Below are 20,547 nucleotides of genomic sequence, written 5' to 3' on the forward strand. Positions count from 1 at the left end.
TTTACCGTAGGCTAAGTGACATAAACAAGAGTTATATTCCTACAGTATATTTCTGGTCACAAAAACATCACTAAACTTCTAAATAAAGACCAAAAAGACTTCCAATATTAAACACTGAAATAATGTGAGCTATCCATACATTATGGCAGGGCACACTTAGACCCACACCCATTCCAATAAGGACAATTTAGACATGTCAGTTCACCTCATGTGCACATCTTTGGGATGTGGGAGGAAACAGGAGGACCCAGAGAAAACCCACCTAGACATGGACAGAACATGCAAACTCCACACAGACAGTGGCCCCAGATGGGAACTGTTATTTTTTTCCTCATCACTGTTATAACAAAATGACATTGAACAGAACAATGTAATTTGAAGAACTGCTATATAAAGCTCTACAGCAAATCTCATTACACATAAAGTTGTAAGACCAAAGCAAAGAATCAGTCTTCCTATCAACCTGAAGTTACTGAAGATTCCCATGAGTTCTACTGGGAAAATAAGATTCTGATCCACAGGGCTGTCCAATTACCAGTACCACATTCAGCTAATTAAATGCTCACCTAATTCTTTCCCTGAGTTTGTGAATCGAATTCACTAGGTAGTTAAGGACAGAAAAGTAGTCCTATTGTGAAGGACTTTTTTGTTTATCCTCTTCAAGGGAAAAGCAGAGCTCAAGGCTGGGCCGAAATCTTAAGACAGTCAGCTGCCTGGAATGTCCAGACAAGCAGCTGAATACCAATTCTTAGGCCACCTGACCCTGAAGCCTATCATGTTCAATTTACTCTTGTTTGATAACTGTTTTGAATAGGTAATACATGCACATAGTAATAAAAACCAAGTCCCCTTCCTACCTTCATCCTCTGCCAACCAGTTCCTCTCCCAAAGGCAACCTCAGCTACTAGTTTCTTAGGAAACCTTCCACATATAACCTATACACACACAAGTTTATGTATGTGTGTATTCTTTTTACATAAATGGTACCTTCTTTATCTTCCCTTTTGTGCTAGTATTCTACACATACTACTTTTTTTTTTTTTTTTTTTTTTTTTTTTTTTTTTTTTGAAACGAGGTCTGGCTCTATCACCCAGGCTGGAAAGCAGTGGTACAATTTCAGCTCACTGCAACCTCTGCCTCCTGGGCTCAAGTCATCCTTCTACCTCAGCCTCCTGAGTAGCTGGGACTTCAAGCATGCGCCACCACGCCCAGCTAACTTTTGTATTTCCTGTAGAGATGAAATGGGGTTTCGCCACGTTGCACAGGCTGGTCTCAAACTCGTAAGCTCAAGTGATCCTCCTGCCTTGGCCTCCCAAAGTGCTGGGATTACAGGCATGAGACACCACACCCAGCCAACATACTATTCTCAGACATTAAGAAAAAATTACATCTGATACTGGAATAGAAGGATGGAAGTGAAGAAATCTCAACTCCAACTCTGTGTTCCATCCACAGACACGCCAGTGAAAAATTTTGGACACCAGAATGGATTCCTACTAATTTATTTGACCATTGTTCGGGTGACATCTGATTGATGCTGAATTCAACTAATTTATCTGGCAATTTTTCCTATTCTAAAAATGACTAACAGGAAGAAAGGAAAAAAAAAACTTAAATAGCAAAAACGGACAAGTGCTATAATTAACAGTTAACACAACTACATGCCAGGCACTAGGCTAAGTGATTTGGATGCATTACTTTTTCTTATCTTTACAACAACTCCATGAAGCTGATACTGGTGTCCTTACTGTCCTCATTTCACAGGTGAGAAAATTTGAGTCTTAGAGAAGTAACTTGCCCAACGATACACACCTAGTAAGTGCTAAAACTGAGATCTGAACCTAGACAATCTGATCCCAGAGTCCTACTAAGGTTTTTGTTGTTTTCGCCTCCTTTAATGATTAGAACAAACCCTCCAGAATCTACTGACCCTATTTTTCATTCAGTCCTCACAAGTACAGTAATTTAAGCTTCAATACTAGCATCATGTTAGAAATACCACATCAGAAAAAAAAAAAAAAAAAAAGACTGGTAACTGGAGGCAAGCATACCTACAACAAGAGTAACTGCTAGCAGCCTAATAGGAAAAGAGGAAATGAAAAATTTATTTAATAGAGACATGAAAAAACTAGCAGAGCAATTGAGGTTCAACAGGTACAACTCAAAGACAACAGTCTGGCAAAATACAGTTAAGAGTTATCAGGACATCAGTTATTAGGACAACATCAGTTATTAAGAATTATCAGGACATCATGAGTGATTCAGAAAAGGCTGAAGTATGTTGAATAGTAAAAGAAAAATAAATAGGCCAGGCGCGGTGGCTCATGCCTGTAATTCCAGCACCCTGAGAGGCCAAGGCGGGCAGATCACCTGAGCTCAAGAGTTCGAGAACAGCCTGGACAACATGATGAAACCTCATCTCTACAAAAAATACAAAAATTAGGCCGCGTGCGGTGGCTCACGCCTGTAATCCCAGCACTTTGGGAGGCTGAGGCGGCCGGATCACCTGAGGTCAGGAGTTCAAGACCAGCCTGACCAACATGCTGAAACCTTGTCTCTACTAAAAATGCAAAATTAGCTGGGCGTGGTGGCGCATGCCTGTAATCCCAGCTACTCAGGAGGCTGAGGCAGGAGAATCGCTTGAACCCGGGAAGCGGAGGTTGCAGTGAGCCAAGTTCGCATCATTGTACTCCAGCCTGGCAACAGAGCAAGAAACCGTCTCAAAATAAACAAACAAACAAACAAAAATTAGTGGGGCATGACTGTAGTCCCGGCTATTTGGGAGGCTGAGGCAGGAGACTCGCTTGAGCTCCAGAGGTGGAGGTTGCAGTGAGCTATGATTGTGCCTGGGAGACACAGAGAGAGCTCGCCTCAAAAAAAGACATAAAGAAAGAAAGAAAGAAAAATAAAACAAAGTCAAAATGGTTAATAAAAATAAAAGACTTGAAGATCCTGCTACCCACTGCAAAACAAAGCCAACACTTGTCACAGACTCTGACCACATAACAATAACGTTGAGTCATTAAGTAAGCTATTTCACAATACAGCTCACTTTAAATCACATCATGGGTGTATATCCTCTTAATAAATGTCTAAATTTAACATTGAGAGGTCAAATTACATTTTGTCACTGATTTAAAGTCATAATATCAGACCTCTGTTGCAAACGAGGGGGAACTGAGAAGGACAGGGGGCATTATGGAGGGAATAACACACTTCCATGCTAAAACATAATAAAATAAATAAAAACTGCCCTCAAGAATGCAGGCTGGGCATAGTGGCTCATGCCTGTAATCCCAGCACTTTGGGAGGCCAAGGCAGGTGGATCACCTGAGGTCAGGAGTTCGAGACCAGCCTGGCCAACATGGTGAAACCTCATCTCTACTAAAAATACAAAAATTAGCCGGGCATGGTGGCAGGTGCCTATAGTCCCAGCTACTCGGGAGTCTGAGGCAGGAAAATCACTTGAACCTGGGAGGCAGAGGTAGCAGTGAGCCGAGATCGTGCCATTGCACTCCAGCCTTGGCATCAACAGTGAGACTCCATCTCAAAAAAAAAAAAAAAAAAAAAAGCAAAATATCAGTGTGCCAATCTGTATCCAGAAAAAAAAAAAAAAAAAAAGAATGCAAAATAAACTTTAAAAACTATCTTGTAATGAAAAAGATTCCTATATTAATTAATCATTTATTGAACAAGTATTACTAAGCACCTACTCTGAATATAGTCTGAATCTGTGCAGAAGCTACTACTCTCTGTTTAAGATCAACTCAAGGTGCTCCTCCCAAGTTTGATGTGTCACCCAGGCTGGAGTGCAGTGGTATGATCTCAGCTCACTGCAATCTCTGTCTCCCAGGTTCAAGAGATTGTCCTGCCTCAGTTTCCTGAGTAGCTGGGATTACAGGCACCCACCACCACACCCGGCCAATTTCTGTATTTTTAGTAGAGACAGGGTTTCACCATGTTGGTCAGGCTGGTCTTGAACTCCCGACCTCTAGTGATCCACCTGCCTAGGCCTCCCAAAGTGCTGGGATTACAGGCGTGAGCCACTGTGCCTGGCCTGATGATGTTCTTAAACCCACAATTTATTATTTAGGTTTTAAGCTTCACAGTACTATCCTTGTCTCTCAGTGATTCCAGCGGCTCATACATAATACTGATCTCTTTTATATATAAGAAACACAAATAATCCAGCTAGCAAAGTAAAGAAAAAAAGGAGTGTTCAAACCTGGCACCCAGATATCTCTAAAAGGCAAGCATGGAGACAGGACACAGGAAGAAAATGTCACTCACCAGGAGTATCAAATGATAAAGGGCTGAAGCTATCAATCCTTCCTTATGGAAAATAATAATAATGATTATTACCATTTATTAAGTTCTGTAATATGAAACTTGTCACTGTAAGATGCATTTACATTCATTCTCTCTCTCAGAACATTATAACTATCCCTGTTTCACAGAAAAGAAAACACACTCTGAAGAGGTTAAGTAACTCAAGGTTGCACAGTAGAGAAGAAAGGGGCTGGAATGAAGCCTGAGCTCCCCCCTTTTTCCCCCATTCTGTGATAATACAGCACCAAGAACCTCTTCCTGCTAAATAAGACAAGTAGGAAGGCAACAATACTGTCTGCAGAGTCTCCTTTGAACAGGAGAGTTTCCTAGCTATGATTTCCTCCTCTCAGCCTAAATCTGGGAGGGAAGATTCTTGTTATTCCTGATGCTGACCTCCTGCCAGGTACTGGCAGCTCTGAGCATCCTGTCTCACTCGCTCTGTTTGGGCCCTCCGACAATGCCAGTTGTGTTTTGGCCTTGTTTCTCCCGCATGGTAGTTTATAAGCTGCTTAGAGTAGATCTGATTTTGAATTAATAAAGACTAGCAGGCACTTGGGCAGGTTTGTCACTCTGGCTGCTATGAAGGAATCCCAAAGGGGACTTTCACACAGCTTGTTTCCCTTACTCTGTCACCAGCTGAGGCCAAGAAAGCAGAGCCTAGATGGCTACACTCAAGCCCCAGCAGTGTGCTAATGAATGAGTTTATTGATCTGTAAGCTGGCACGCTGACCCTATTCCAGGGCTGTGTACAAGGCTATCTCTACCTGGTTTCCCAAATTCCCTCACCATGAAGCCTAACCCTTCTGGGGGGAGCATGAGGGCCACAGGACAACCTGTGGGCAAACGGACAAGTTGGGTGAGGTACTTCCTGAAGCCATCTCACCTGACAACAGGCCTCCTCCAAGAGTTACACCTGGCCTGCAGCTTGCCTGTCAGATCCACTATAAAGAATAAGCCCCTGGGTAGCGGGTATCAGCGCACTTAGGGTATGCAATGTTGGTAAAATGCTGCTGCATAGGCCTTTGGTTTGGGCAGTAAAGCTATAAGCGTGGGTGTTTTAACACTGCAACTCTGGCTGGGGGGAGGGTAAAAGAGGATGTGCACATGGCCAGGGCTCACCATGTATAGCAGGCCTGGGGTTGCTGGAATCCAGCAAAAGCCTGAATGCCCTACAGCTACAATAAAAATGCTGTGGTGGTTTTAAAGAGCCTCTGCAGAGGCTGCCAGTGTCTGCCAGTGCAGTTCTCTGGCTGCACTGAGACTGGCACCAGTCTGCTTTCTAACCTCTTCCCATCCCCACACTTTAATTCCTTCTCTTCTTTCCCAAAGCCTTCTTCCCTTCAGCTTACAAAATCGTTCCAGTGTTTCCCCCACTTTAAAATAAAAAACAACTAAATGCTTCCCTTCTAAACTGTTTTTCCCTCAAGTGATCATCCCCTCATTTGAAACTTCTTAAAAAGTAGTTTACAATAACTTCTTTGCCTCTTAATTACTCCTCAATCCTATATAGTCTGTTCTAGCCCCCAGAAGTCCAAGGCAACCCCCCTTCCCCCGTGATCCCATATAATCTGTACATCATCCTGTGCTAGTTTCAGGTTTACCTGTGGCCTCTCCCGGGACACACATAGTGAGCGCCAAGAAACATGGGGCCCATCGTAACAGCTGGTGATCCGTAAATGTTTGCTGTGCTCATATGACATGTTCATACTCAGGGGAAGAGACCCCTATCCCCTGACCACCAAATAGGACAACCAGAAAGGAAGCAAAGTGTTTAGAAGGGGTAGGTAACCACAGTTAACTTCAGAGTTGTCTCGGGTCCTCTACTACTGAGTAGGTGGCCTGAGACAATTCCTTAAAATTGCCAAAACTGTCTCCCCATTTGCAAAATGAGAGAAGTGGACTAGAGCTGTAGTTTTTAAACTGCATTGTGAGTTTCCATGGAACTACCTGAGGGTCTTTTTTTCAGTGGGCATGTTGTGAAGTGAAGCAAGCAGGTCATTCCCACCCCCTTTTATCATATATATCATATTTGGTGGCTGAGCATAAGATTTCATTTTTAAAAAGGACTCTGCTGATAAAAAGTTCGAAAATCACTAGATCCCTCTACTTGGAAGGCTTTTTCATCCACTCTTTCACTTGCTAATTTCTTTTCACCCTTTAGGTGTCAATGTAAATGTTCTCTTTGGTGAAGCCTTCCCTGACTGACCCACCCCTAAACTAAATGAGACGCCCAGCTTCTCCCACGTAGCCTTGTCACATCCTCGCACCACACCTATCACAGCTGTGATTTGTTTAATGTCTCTCTTCTCACCTAAGCCCTAAGGGGGCACGAAATAAATTTGTCTGCTATACACAGTACCTTCAATCAAGGGAATAAATGTCATAATTTTATGAATCTATGTTTAAGTAGGTACATAAGTATTAATTAATGTTAATTTAAGTATTTAATTAGTTCCTTTAGTAGTTATAATTACTAAAGAGGAAAGCAACTTAGTGCTTTGAGTTAGCCAGACCAGCACCTGAATTTCCTCTCCACCACATTCTAACTACTTCTTTGGGAAAGTTCTCTGACTTCTCTAAGCCCCTAATCCCTCATATGTAAAATGAGAATAAAGAAGTTGTGATCATGTGTGAAATAATGTATGTAAATAAATAAATGATAATATATATAAAACACCCAGTAGTAAGTATATTTATGAAATACCTGACTTTAAAATAACCTTTAAAAACAGACTACATTTTACTCCCTCTCCATCCTACCTTCATTACAGGTATGTTCTAATTTTATTAGTTCCATTCCATTTTATAAAATTAATTTCTGCATTGAGAAGGTACTAGTGCTCCATGATTTCAAAAGGGGAGTCTCTACAAATCTGTTAACACTTACAATGCCAACACAAATTCCAACTATATAAATCTCCCTGCCCAGAAGAAAGGGAATGCTTCATAGCAGAGATAATACCTGAATTGGATACTGAAGAAAAAACAGGAATTTGTCAGGTGGAGAGGAGGGGGAAGGGTCTTCTAGGCAGAAGAAACTTAGTGCAGAAGACTTGATATTTCTACTACATAGTTTTGCTTTTTCTTGCGGAGAAGGGAGTAGTGATGGTAATGATGCCTAGAATAGCAACAAATGAGACTAGTAAAGGCACCATAGGTCACATTTGATCAGATGTGAATGCAGTGATATGAAACTTGTATTTTATTTTATTTTATTTTATTTTATTTTATTTTATTTTATTTTATTTTCTGAGATGGAGTCTCGCTGTGTCGTCTAGGCTGGAGTGCAGTTGCACCATCTCAGCTCACTGCAACCTCAGCTTCCCGGGTTCAAGCGATTCTCATGCTTTAGCCTCCTGAGTAGCTGGGACTACAGGTGCCTGCACCATGCCTGGCTAATTTTTTTGTATATTTAGTAGAGACGGGGTTTCCCCATGTTGGCCAAGCTGGTCTTGAACTACTAACCTCAAGTGATCTGCCCACGTCAGCCTCCCAAAGTGCTGGGATTATAACTGTGAGCCACCGGGCCCAGCCAAAACTTGTATTTTATTCTGAGAACACTAGAGAATGTTAAGGAGTGAGTGCGTGTGTGTGCATATGTGTGTGTTTGTGTGTGTGCTGACCCCATTTGTACTGAGAAGGCCAACAGAATGGGGATAGGGAAGCTAGAGGCCAAAGACCACTTTTCAAGTACAGTTGGTTGCAACTCAGTGTAATGAATTTAGTGGGTGACATCATCAATGTCTGTTTAAAATGAATTCAAATGAAATAGAAAATATTGGGGGTTCCCTCTCTCGGCCTTGGAGCCTCCCTCCCTTGGTCTCTGTACAGAGGAGCTGCTTCTTTCTTCCTTCCCCCTTCTTTCTTGCCTATTAAACTCCCTGTTCCTTAAAACTAAAAAAAAAAAGAAAGTATCAGAGATTACCTGACATTATAAGGATAAATTTTACAGAACTTTTGTACCAGATTCATGTGTCCATTCATATGTCCATTCTGGTCACAAAGTAACATGCATTTGTTACTATTGGTCAGGGTCAAAAAAAGTTTGAGTTAGGTGACTGAGCAGGTGAAGAGGTGAGGGAAGAGACAAAGGACAGCTCCCAGGTTTCTGGTGTGGGCATGATGCCAGTGGCCAAGACAGGGAATAGGGGAGGAGGCCTGCTTTTATCAAGTCCACGTGGGGATGCTGGACAGCGCAGACAGCGGCCTCTCTCAGCATTTTTTCAGCAGCCACAGTCAACACTAATCTTGTTCAGCAAAGACAATGAACACATAGTCATTGCAGCTGCAAGCTCAAGTGAATATACAACTGATAAGGGTCCTCTAGGAGCTGGAGGGCGTCCCAGTCCTAAATCCCAAACCACAGAAAAACTGTGAAACTAAAAAAAAGCAGACAGGATAAGTGAAACACCATTTCCTCCAGGGAACTAACAGGGTGTGAGAAATCTTGTCCTTATTCTAAGAGTCAACAGGGAACCCTTGGGAACCTAAGCAAACCTTCTGAAATGTCAGCCACCAGGGTATTTTTGTTTATTAAGAGTTTGTTTGGTTTTGGTTTTGTTTAGGGGAGGAGGCGTTATTTCTACTTTTCTAACTGTTTTCTAAGCCTCCTACCCCACCCCACACTACCACCTCCAAGAGGTACTTCAACCCCTACGCCTTCAGCAAGTCCACTGAGTCCTGTAACCTTGATGTGGCTATCCTTTGGTTACCCTCCTGGAGCTTCAGGCTAAAAGAGCAGGGCCAATAGAACATGGCTTGGGGTGGATCCATCATTCCTCCTAACCGCCTGCCCCACCCCCCGTCCCCCGTCCCCCTCCATTCCATTAGAAGAAAGAGTTCTCCAATTCTTGGAGTATCACAGCACAACTGAGCCCCAAACTAACTACTTTCCTGGTGACCCTTCCACTACATTCCTCAGTAAACCTGCCCCAGACACGTCAGGCAACTGGCTGCCCTCAAATACTCCATGTTCTTGTACATGTTCTATCTTTTGTTCCCAATATTTCCTCAACCTAAAATGCCCACCCTTTCTCTGACAGAAATTCTAGTCACTCTTCGTGGTACATCTCAAATGTCACCTCTACCACAAAGCCACTTTTTATCCAACACTCCACCCCATCACCAAATCTGGATTTAGTGACACCACTTTGTGCTTCTACTGCATCTGCCTGTGTCTTGGGCACAGCATTTCTTTCACTGTCGTGCATTATAGGCAATCGTGCTTTCATGTCGTCTGTTTTCCACTAGACTTAACGTTTCTTGAAGATCCAGACACAGAGCCTGTATCTGATTTGCCCAAAAGAAACGACCAGAAAAGAACACATGTCATACCCTTCTCTCCAACATCCCATGGTCCTGCACACACAGGAGGTCCTCAAGAAGAGTGTGCTGATTCAAACTGAAAAGCTACAGATTCTTTCCACCAAAACCTGCAGACTATCAGAACTAGGGGAGAGAAAGAGTGGAAGGGGAATCAAGCGTAGATTTGAAGCAGACAGCTTCCCTCTCTCGATTGAACTAGGGGTGGTACACCCTACTCCTCAGAAATTAAACCAACCTCAGCAAGGAAGATTCAGCAGGCAGTTTGGAAACTTTAAAGAACTATAAGTAGTTTCAAGGTTCTCCCAGCTGCTGTTAGTCGGGTATTGACCTTGGGATGTGGTCACAGGGATTATATATTTTATTTTGCCATCCACTCCCTCTAACACTGATACCTCTAGCTATATGGGCAATAAAGAGTCTTTCATACAGGTTCTGAACATTATCTTTGAGTTCCTCTGGGAACACCCTAGCCTTCTTGCAACCCTCCCACCTTTCCAGTGAGTAATTTTACAGTGCCACCTCTGCCGTCCTCCTCTCCTGAAAAAGCACTTTTTCCCCTCAATATATCCAGCTTCCCTCCCTGAACGCTATGCCCTAAGCTTCACCATTAAGACAATAGGAAGGCAGTATGTCTTCTAAGCTACCTGATGCGTGGCACATTTCAAAGAACTAACAGGTAGAAGTATAAGGGTTTTGATAGTTGCAGCTTCCTTTGTGATCCTATAAGTACTTCTCATTCATATTTATTATATAACTTAGGCATTCTGATTTATAATTGACCATTTTACACAACTTAGCTCCCTCACTTGACTGTAAGCTTCTTGAGAACTATTCCCTAGTTCCCACAAAGTGCCCAGGACATGGTGTGCACTTAATAAACTACTGCTTAGAAAAAGATAGCATAGGCTGGGCATGGTGGCTCACGCTTGTAATCCCAGCACTTTGGGAAGCCAAGGCAGGTGAATCACTTGAGGTCAGGAGATTAAGACCAGCCTGGCCAGGATGGTGAAACCCTGTCTCTATAAAAATACAAAAAAATCATCTGGGCATGGTGGTGGGCTCCTACAATCCCAGCTACTCAGGGGGGCTGAGGCACGAGAATCACTTGAACCCAGGAGACAGAGGTTGCAGTGAGCCACAGTTGCACCACTGCACTCCAGCCTAGGCAGCACAGTGAGACTAATGCCTAAAAAAAAAAAAATGAAAAAAAAAAAAAGCATAAAATAAACTGCCACCTTAGGCCTCCTAAGCCAAACTCAGTGTAACTGTGTGAGTACAGAGGAAGAAACATTTCGGAGGTGATCAAAACCAAAAAGTATATAGTAGTCAGTTGTGCGATGCAAAGGCTCAGCTGAAGGCAGTCTCAAACAAGGGTTCTTTTGACAGGGCAGCCATTCCCATGTTCCTCAGATACTCACTATGGTCAAAGTAGTAAACTTAGTTCTCCAGAATTTACTTTCCCAAGATCTGGCAGTTCAATAAATACATTCCCCAGCCCCCCACTTCAACGACTCTCCTATATCCTTCTGACCTTTAATACTGTGTAACGTTAGATGAAAAATTGATTTTTTTTGGCTACTTATTTCACAGCTGAAGAAAAAATATACTGTTTAAGGTGTTAAATATTTTTACATGTAACAAACCTGGCATGAAGCTAACCTGTATGCACATTTTAGAGGTACAGGCGTAAATGTCAGTGCTATAATTTGTTATAGGTTTCTGATGACCAGCAATGAAAATGACCACGGATTCTCACAATTCAAACCACTTTTACGTAAATGTGAACTTTCCTAAAACAGCCAAGGGAGAGAAAACTTTCCATCCAAGCTCACAGCGTCTCTTAAGAGATACTGATAGCATTGTTCACTGGGTTAGGTGTTCTTTGAAAAAATCCTACAAATATTAGTTTTCTTCTGGACCTATGCTTTGACCTTTAATAAAAATGTGCTTCAAGACACCAGTTATTAAAATGAAAGGAACAGTTTTTAACACCTGAACAACTGCCATTTCATATAATCAGCCCTGCTGAGGGCTATACCTTACAAGTCAACAGTGTTTAAAAAAAATACATTTAGTGACTTCATTTAAATTGCTCACTTACCAGACGTGGAGTAGGGTTATAAGAAACCATGAATTGAATGTATCAGGCATCTGACACCCTAGAAAATAACAATAAGGTATAAGTATGTGAGGGTTTAAAGGAGGCATATTGACCATATTTTAAACATTGGCAGGCACGGTACTTATAGCGCTCTCTGATTATGTTATTGCAGAAAAGTCCAGTAGCACAATGGGGAGAGACCATGGAATAAAAGAACATTGAATCATAGTGCGCCAGGAGTAAAAGAAAAAAAAAGGATGGATGTGGTGGTTCACACCTGTAATCCCAGCACTTTAGGAGGCCAAGGTGGGCGGATCACCTGAGGTCAGGAGATCAAGACCAGCTGGGCCAACATGGCAAAACCCCATCTCTACTAAAAATACAAAACTTAACCAGGCATGGTGGTGGACACCTGTAATCCCAGCTACTCAGGAGGCTGAGGCAGGAGAATTACTTGAACCCGGGAGGCAGAGGTTGCAGTGAGCCAAGATCGAACCACTGCACTCCAGCCTGGGCAATAGAGTGAGACTCTGTCTCAAAAAAAAAAAAAAAAAAAAACATTGAATTCAGTCTGACCACTAGCCTTCTCGTTCTAGCCCTGTTACCAGCTTGTTATGTGGCCTTGGACAAATCACTTCTGCCCTTTGAGTCTTGGTTTTCTCACCTTGCGGAATGTGGCCTAGATTATTTCTATGGTTCCTTCTAGCTTCCATGTGATTCTACAGTATTTTCCCTCCATGGGCTTGAATTCTGAAAAGCTAGGCAAACACTCCCTCACTTTTTTCACTTGGGCTCCACTGAGAGGCTTAAGTCTTTCTAGTATCCTTTTCCTGTCTTCTTTCTGTAAGGTACCCAATGTGCTGTGGATATGGGTGTGCTAAATGATTTGCCCAAAAGAAATGACCAGGAGCTGGGTGCAGTGGCTCACACCTGTAATCCTAGCACTTACGGAAGCTGAGGCGGGTGGATTGCTTGAGACCAGGAGTTTGAGACCAGCCTGGGAAACATAGTGAGACCCCGTCTCCACAAAAAAATACAAAAATTAGCTGGGCACGGTGGCATGCGCCTATAGTCCCAGCTCCTTGGGAGGCTGAGGTGGGAGGATCACTTGAGCCACGGAGGTGGAGGTTACAGTGAGCCAAGATCATATCACTGTACTTGAGCCTGAGTGACAGAGCAAGACCCTGTCTCAAAAAAAAAGAAAAAAGAAAAAGAAAAGATCAGGTGAAAAAAGTCAGGGCTCTAAGGAGCTGCAGCTGAATAAGAAAGCATATTGTATTTAGTGCAAGGCTGTTCATCACCCCCCAGAAATAACAAAACTGGGAAGGGTTTCTCCTTGGTTTCAGATCCCACAAATTAGTTCTGTGCCCAGACATCAAAGCCTCTCAATTCTCACTCAGCTAAGAAAAGCCTCCTGCTGGATGAGGAGTCTCCCACTGAATGTGCCCTCCTTATTACATAACAGGGAGAAAAGCCAGAGCAAGAGGAAGATGCAAAAAGAGAATAAATAAGTGGGGAATTTGGGCCCTTATGGTAGAATCTGTCCTTTGGGGCAATGACTCAAGAAAGAAGCACTATCCTCTGCTTTTCAGCAACCATCAAGGTATACGAGGTACTAAATGATAACAAAGAGGGGTCACTAGGAGATAAAACATAGGCCCAGACCCCCGTGAGGTACATTAACAGCACCAGTAATAAAGAGCTGTAATTCACTGCGGGCTTACTACGTGCCAGATGTTCTACTGGGTTCTTTACATCCATGAGCTCAATGAATCCTCCCAACAACCCTGAGGTAGGCATTGATATCCCAAACTGACAGGTAAGAAAACTGACTCAGAGAGACCAAGACAATTGCTGTTCAGGGTCATACAGCTATGAAAAGAGACACCTGAGACCAAATTCAGATCTACCTGATTCCAAACACTGTGTTCTTAATCCTGCTCTAACAGCCTCTCTAACACCACTATCAGAAACCAACACTCACTAAGAGCCCATCTGCATACCAGATCTACTGCAAGCCATGTCGATACATTATCTCACTCAATCCTCATTTTAACCCTGGAGGGAAGCATTATACTCCTCATTTTAGAGATGAGGAAACAGACTCAAACTAAGTAACATGTGGGCAGCCACAATATTAACAAGCTAGTGGCAGGGCTGCAGTTTGAATCCAAGTCTGTCACAAAGTGACACCAAAATACTTTGGTGAGCTTACTGGGAGGTGCCTAGCAGCTGTCAAGTTGACTTCCTCTCAGAGCCCAGCAGGAGGGAGCTGAAGGCTGGTCTGGCCAGCCATACAGCTATTAAGACACATGCCATCTGAGAATGGGCCAACCACCCTCCACCTAGACGAGAATAGCCCTGAGAAACTCTCAAGCCCGGATCTGAAGTTGGGTCTTTTTTGGATGCTAGAACAAAACATTAAAAAGAAAAATTTTCTTGGAAGTCTGTCTTTCAATCTGGAAAATGAAATTTGGCTGCTTCTAAAGGACAATCTGTTCAATTGCTACCTCTACATCAAAGCTTCTCGGCAGCCTCTAGGAGCCTTTCCAGTTTTCTCAGAGAGGGAATCAGTTCTTGGGCTGGAAAGCACAGACAGACAGACAAGCCAGCAGCTGGACGTGGGTCACAATTTCCCCTTCTGGGGTCACCTCAGGGCTGAGGGTGGGAAAAGTGCTGGCATATGATTGAGTCCCTATACACATTGGTATCAGAACAGAAACCCACAGGGTAAAGCCCTAAAAAGTAACACCAATGACTGTTGACTGTGAACTACGCAAAAATACAGCAGATTCTTTAGTTCAGTGAAATGCATTTAAACATTTCAAAGTTAAAACCTGCTGTAGTATTTTGCCACGATCACACTCTTGCTCCAATGCACATTCAGTGCTTCAGTTTCTGAAGCTAGGCACTTTCTTGACATCAAGTTGGATACAATTAAATAGTTCATTACTGTTATGGGAAGGCAGCATAACACGGTTGTACATTTAATGTGGGGTCAGACTGCCTGATTCAATACTTTGACTCTACCTCTCACTCACTATGTGACACTGGGTAAAATTACTCAATTTTCTTCTCTGTAAAAATGAGAAAAACAAGATAACTGACCTTGTAAGATTTTTGTGAGAATGAGATAAGGCCTATAAAATGTTTAGCAAAATGGTTAGTATTAAGTTAGTAGGTACTCAATAAATATTCACTATTGTTGGTTTTCAGCCAATTATTTAAATAGAATTGAAATTATCTTTGAAAAACCTCATTAATTATTTCAGACTGTATCAGTGATAAACCTCAACCACAGACTCAGAATGTATTCATTAAAGAACCTCCTCTCCAAGGCCTCCAGTCTCTTAAGGGTTAAAGACAAAGCAGTCTGCAGACAACACTGTGGAATTAAACAGGAACTCTACTGACTGACCACCTCTGCTCCAAAGTGCTCTTCAGAGCAGAACATCTCTAAAAGACCAGTCAGCAAACCACTGTGTATTCATCAGTGCAACACGCTCAGACAAAAGACATCCTCAAAATATCTAAGAAACAGCGGGCGGCTGAATTCTCAGGACTCCGAAAGTTAAGCCCTAAAATACCACAAGTCCAAGTGAGCAATGACCACTTTAAAAAGTACAATCTTGGGAAGCAATATATATATATTGCTTTCTCTTGTTTCGTTTCTTTTTTTTTTTTTTTTTTTGCCCAGGCTGGTCTTGAACTCCTCAGCTCAAGGGATCCTCGTGCCTCAGCTTCCCAAACTGCTGGGATTACAGGTGTGAGCCACTGCACCCAGCCCCTTTCACTTATTTCAAACCTGTCTCACCTACTCTTTAGAATCCAAGCCACAGGAAAGTCAATGTAATATTTTAAAGATATTTGTAATCTTCTGCCTCCAGATGGCATATTCTAGATTTGTTCTCTTTTTATTCACTAGCCACAGTTTGGAAGCACTTTGGTTTGATATGAAAACTTAATCCACCCACAGTTGACTAAGATGGGCCACAATAGAACATAATAAAAATGAACATGCTATAGGTCTCAAAAGTAAATTCTCAAACTGAGTCTCAGAAAACCTGAAGAGTGGTGTTACTGAAAAATTTACTTTCTCCCTAGGTAACTACTTCAAAGGCTAAGCTAGGACAAAGCTCACCAACAGGTACACAGTATAGTTAGTATAAACATCAGTTTCCAATACCAATAGAAAATCTCACAGAGATAGTTTGCATTTAAATATGACAAAATACAGAAAATATTAAAATGTATTACATTTTCTAATTTGCAATTACACTCATTCACAGACAATATGTTATAGTGGAAAAATCCCTGGATTTTAAACCAGACAACACAGGTTCAAGGCTTGGCTAGGCAACCCTGGGTGAGTCACTTAGCCTCTTTGAGGCTCAACTGTTTCTGAAAACAAAATAAAACAAAATGAAAATAATACAAGCCCTTCCTAGCCCACAAGATTTTGTAACTCCTAAGTGAGACAAATGTAAAAGCATACTATGTGAGCTAATAGTATAAAAGTTACTTATAAACTTTTCTTAAGTTTTATAAGTAGTTTACAACAGGCTATGAATTGAAACACGATATGTTAAATATATAAAAAGTCTTATTATTCAATACTATAATATTAACTGAAGAATCTTCAATAATGAACAGCTGGCCAAGACAAAGATATCTAGTAAACATCCTTTCAAAATAATTCTAAGAAATGTCTGAGTTATTTATTGAATCAAATATAAAATAGACATTAAATAGATGTCTGAGGATGCGGGTTGTTGTTTTTTTGTTTTTGTTTTTGTTTTGTTTTTTTGAGATGGAGTCTTGCTCTGTCGCCCAGGCTGGAGTGCAGTGGTGTGATCTCAACTCACTGCAACCTCTGCCTCCCGAGTTCAAGTGATTCTCCTGCCTTGGTCTCCTAAGTAGCTGGGATTAGCCCACCACCATGCCCAGCTAATTTTATTGTATTTTTAGTAGAGAGAGGGGTTTCACCCTGTTGGCCATGCTGGTCTCGAACTCCTGACCTCAAGTGATCCACACGCCTCAGACTCCCAAAGTGCGGGGATTACAGGCTTGAGTCACCATGCCCAGCCTGAGGACGAGGTTTCAAAAAGACCTGATGAAAAATACTTCACACACGGATTCACGAAGGCACTTAAAGAAAAAAAAAAGGCCGGGCGCGGTGGCTCAAGCCTGTAATCCCAGCACTTTGGGAGGCCGAGACGGGCAGATCACGAGGTCAGGAGATCAAGACCATCCTGGCTAACATGGTGAAACCCCGTCTCTACTAAAAAATACAAAAAACTAGCTGGGCGAGGTGGCGGGCGCCTGTAGTCCCAGCTACTCGGGAGGCTGAGGCAGGAGAATGGCGTAAACCTGGGAGGCAGAACCTGCAGTGAGCTGAGATCCAGCCACTGCACTCCAGCCTGGGCGACAGAGCGAGACTCCATCTCAAAAAAAAAAAAAAAGATCAGGCTGGGCATGGTGGCTCATGCCTGTAATCCCTGCACTTCAGGAAGCTGAGGCAGGATCACTTAAGGCCTACGACCAGGAGTTCGAGACCGGCCTGGGCAACATAGTGAGACCCTGTCTCTACAAAAAATAAAAATAAACAAATTACCCAGGCATAATGGCATGTGTTTGTAGTCCCAGGGACTCAGGAGGCTGAGGTGGGAGGGCTGCTTGAGCCAGGAGTAAAAGGATGCAGTAAAAGGGCTACAGGCACTGACTCCAGCCTAGGTGACAGAGCAAGATCATCTCTAAAAAAAAAGAAAAAGAAAAAAAGTAGTTTCTAATATTAATAGCTTCATCAGGTAGAGAAAAAACATTTTTTCCTTTTGGACTAACTTATCCTAGACTAACAAAGAAGCAGGAAAATATTCTTTCCAGGTTATGAATAAAGAAGAAATGAAAGGTGGACATTAAATTGGAATTATAATTCAGTATGGTATTTTAGTTTTTGGTATCAATCTGCTGAGACAGTAAAATAAACAAAATGATTTGTATTTATTTGATTTTTAAAAACCAAAATAGGCCAGGCCCCATGGCTCACACCTGTAATCCAGAACTTTGGGTTGGGAGGTCAAGGCAGGTGGATCATGTGAGGCCAAGAGTTTGAGACCAGCCTAGTCAACATAGCCAAACCCTGTCTCTACTAAAAAAAATACAAAAATGAGCTGGGCACGGTGGCGCGCACCTGTAGTCCCAGCTACTCAGGAGGCTGAAGCACAAGAATCACTTGAAACTGGGAGGTGGAGGAAGCAGTGAGTCAAGATGGCGCCATTCCACTCCAATCTGGGCAATAGAGCAAGACTCAAAACAAGTCTCAAAAAACAAGACGAAACAAAAAAATAGTTATTAAGTAACCAAAATTGCATCCAGCTTTCTTCACTGTTGTGAACACAAGTATATGTAAATATTTGCTGCTAGAGAAAAATCTCAAATGTACACATTTAGGGGTATGCTGCTTTGAGGATGTGACTATTACCACAGAAGTACACAGCATACATTTCCTTCCAAAATCTGTGGAACTGGAAATGATTTAATCTTTCCCAATTACAAGTACCTGCTTTAATTAACTTTGTTAATAATATAACTGTTTACAGCATCAAAATTAATACTGTGATAACAATCAACTGCTTCTGATAGTCTAAACCAGCAAAACCCTTTTGGAAAGCAATTAATCAATGAGGTAAACATAATAAAATTATATGTGCCTTTTGACCCAATCATCCTTTAACACGAGAAAAAAAAAATCATAATTAATCCAGGATTAATTAAAACAAAACTTAAAAACAAAAGAGGAATAGCTGGCCAAAAGTCCATGTCAAAATGCTAAGTAAAACATCCAGAATGGGCCGGGCACAGTGGCTCACACCTGTAATCCCAGCATTTTGGGAGGCCAAGGAGGGCGGATCACATGAGGTCAGGAGTTTGAAATCAGCCTAGCCAACATGGTGAAACCCCATGTCAACTAAAAATGCAAAAATTACCTGGGTGTGGTGGCACATGCCTATAATCCCAGCTATTCGGGAGGCCAAGACAGGAAAATCGCTTGAACCTGGGAGGTGGAGAGGGAGGTTCCACTGAGCCAAGATCGCACCACTGCACTCCAGCCTGGGCAACAGAGCAAGACTGTGTCTCAAAAAAAAAAAAAAAAAAAAAAAAATTCCAGAATGTAAAACAGAATATGTTTACTATGAATACTCTTATGTAAAAAGATGCACATGTGCACAAGGGAGATAATGTCAAAGTACCGTTTGTTTGTTTGTTTTTTCAAAATAAGCAAAATATTTTATTTATAGGATCCTTTTGCTCTCTGTTTACTCTATTAAAAAAGAAAAGCAGCTGGGTACAGTGCCATGTGCTTTTAGTCCCAGCTACTATTCAGGAGGCTGAGGTGGGAGGACTGCTTTAGCCCAGAAGTTTGAGGCCAGCCCGGGCAACACAGCAAGACCCTGTCTCTAAAGAAATATATACAATAATTTTTTTAAAGAGAAAAATAGGCAGTTTGGATTATATGCTTTGTGCAGGAAAAACTGTTTCACTAGGGACTAAAAAAACCTACCCTATTAAAACACAATCATAAAAATGAAATGTAGATTTGTTCTCCTTCTCAGTACTATCAAACAATAACTTACTTAGAAAGAATTCCTCGAAGTCAGTTTTCTCCACACAGCTAGTATACATGCGCAGGGCAGCAATCTTAATCTTCTAGACAAAGAGAATAAAACCAAACTCAAGACATGACCAAGTGGATGTTCTATTTCCATTAGACATGGGTCACAGAATCTTATATTTCTTCAACTAGAAGGAAGGGTCCAAACCTCTCTCTAGGTAATTTAAACCAATACAAATATATTTTTGTTTTCTTAGAGCTTAGCCATTCATACAGACTTCACACAATTTTCATATTTTAGGACTTCAGCATGAAAACCTCAGAAAGGCTTTTCCAATATTTAAATGGAGTCTCTCATTTAACTCCAACCTACTTCACCATATTTGTGCCTCTAAATCACTGTTCAGCATTATCCACATTAACTCTTTAGAATCGGAAATCTTTTACAGAAAAAAATTACACATTCTTCTGGCCAAAATCAAACAAAAACCCTCAAGCACTACTCAGAGGCACTACTATCTATTCTACAAATCTCTGGGCAATGGAATAAGAGGCATCTTTTTTCCAGATTTTATTTAGTTTTACAGTTTGCTGATTAACACTGTATCTGTAAATAAGGGTTTCTAACGAGTGCAAAATACAAGAATCAAACTTTTACTATTCCCAAAGCACTAGGAATTCTCTTAGGCTTTTGATATGAGTGGTGGTTTTAATTTATTCACTGAGCTGTATACTTAAGATCTGTATATTACACTGTATATAAATTATGCCTTAATAAAAATAAATCTAAAAATAAACTATTTAAGAGTTGACTTATAGGTCTGAAGACCAACTCAGCACTATAGGAACAGGTATTTTAAGGACTTCCAAACATTTCATTAAGGATATAACTAAATAAATGAGCACATCAACAAGGCTTCTAGGCCGGGCGCGGTGGCTCAAGCCTGTAATCCCAGCACTTTGGGAAGCCGAGACGGGCGGATCATGAGGTCAGGAGATCGAGACCATCCTGGCTAATACGGTGAAACCCCGTCTCTACTAAAAAATACAAAAAACTAGCCGGGCGACGAGGCGGGCGCCTGTAGTCCCAGCTACTCGGGAGGCTGAGACAGGAGAATGGCGTAAACCCGGGAGGCGGAGCTTGCAGTGAGCTGAGAGCCGGCCACTGCACTCCAGCCTG

General features: G+C 41.9%; 1 protein-coding gene across 2 annotated transcripts in view; it reads right to left on the reverse strand.

The window, feature by feature from the left end:
* The window catches only part of LOC104680528 (ubiquinol-cytochrome-c reductase complex assembly factor 1), a 107,850-nt gene that overhangs the window by 53,497 nt on the left and 33,806 nt on the right, over window positions 1-20,547 (reverse strand). For both annotated transcript variants that reach the window (XM_010386535.2, XM_030914908.1), the window contains exons 5-6: window positions 19,390-19,462; window positions 11,756-11,813 (exon numbers count right to left, since the gene is read on the reverse strand). In XM_010386535.2, the coding sequence (XP_010384837.1) occupies window positions 11,756-11,813; window positions 19,390-19,462 (131 nt within the window). The remainder of the gene's footprint in view (window positions 1-11,755; window positions 11,814-19,389; window positions 19,463-20,547) is intronic.

The sequence above is a fragment of the Rhinopithecus roxellana genome, chromosome 13 (assembly GCF_007565055.1).
Source record: "Rhinopithecus roxellana isolate Shanxi Qingling chromosome 13, ASM756505v1, whole genome shotgun sequence".
NCBI lineage: Eukaryota > Metazoa > Chordata > Mammalia > Primates > Cercopithecidae > Rhinopithecus > Rhinopithecus roxellana.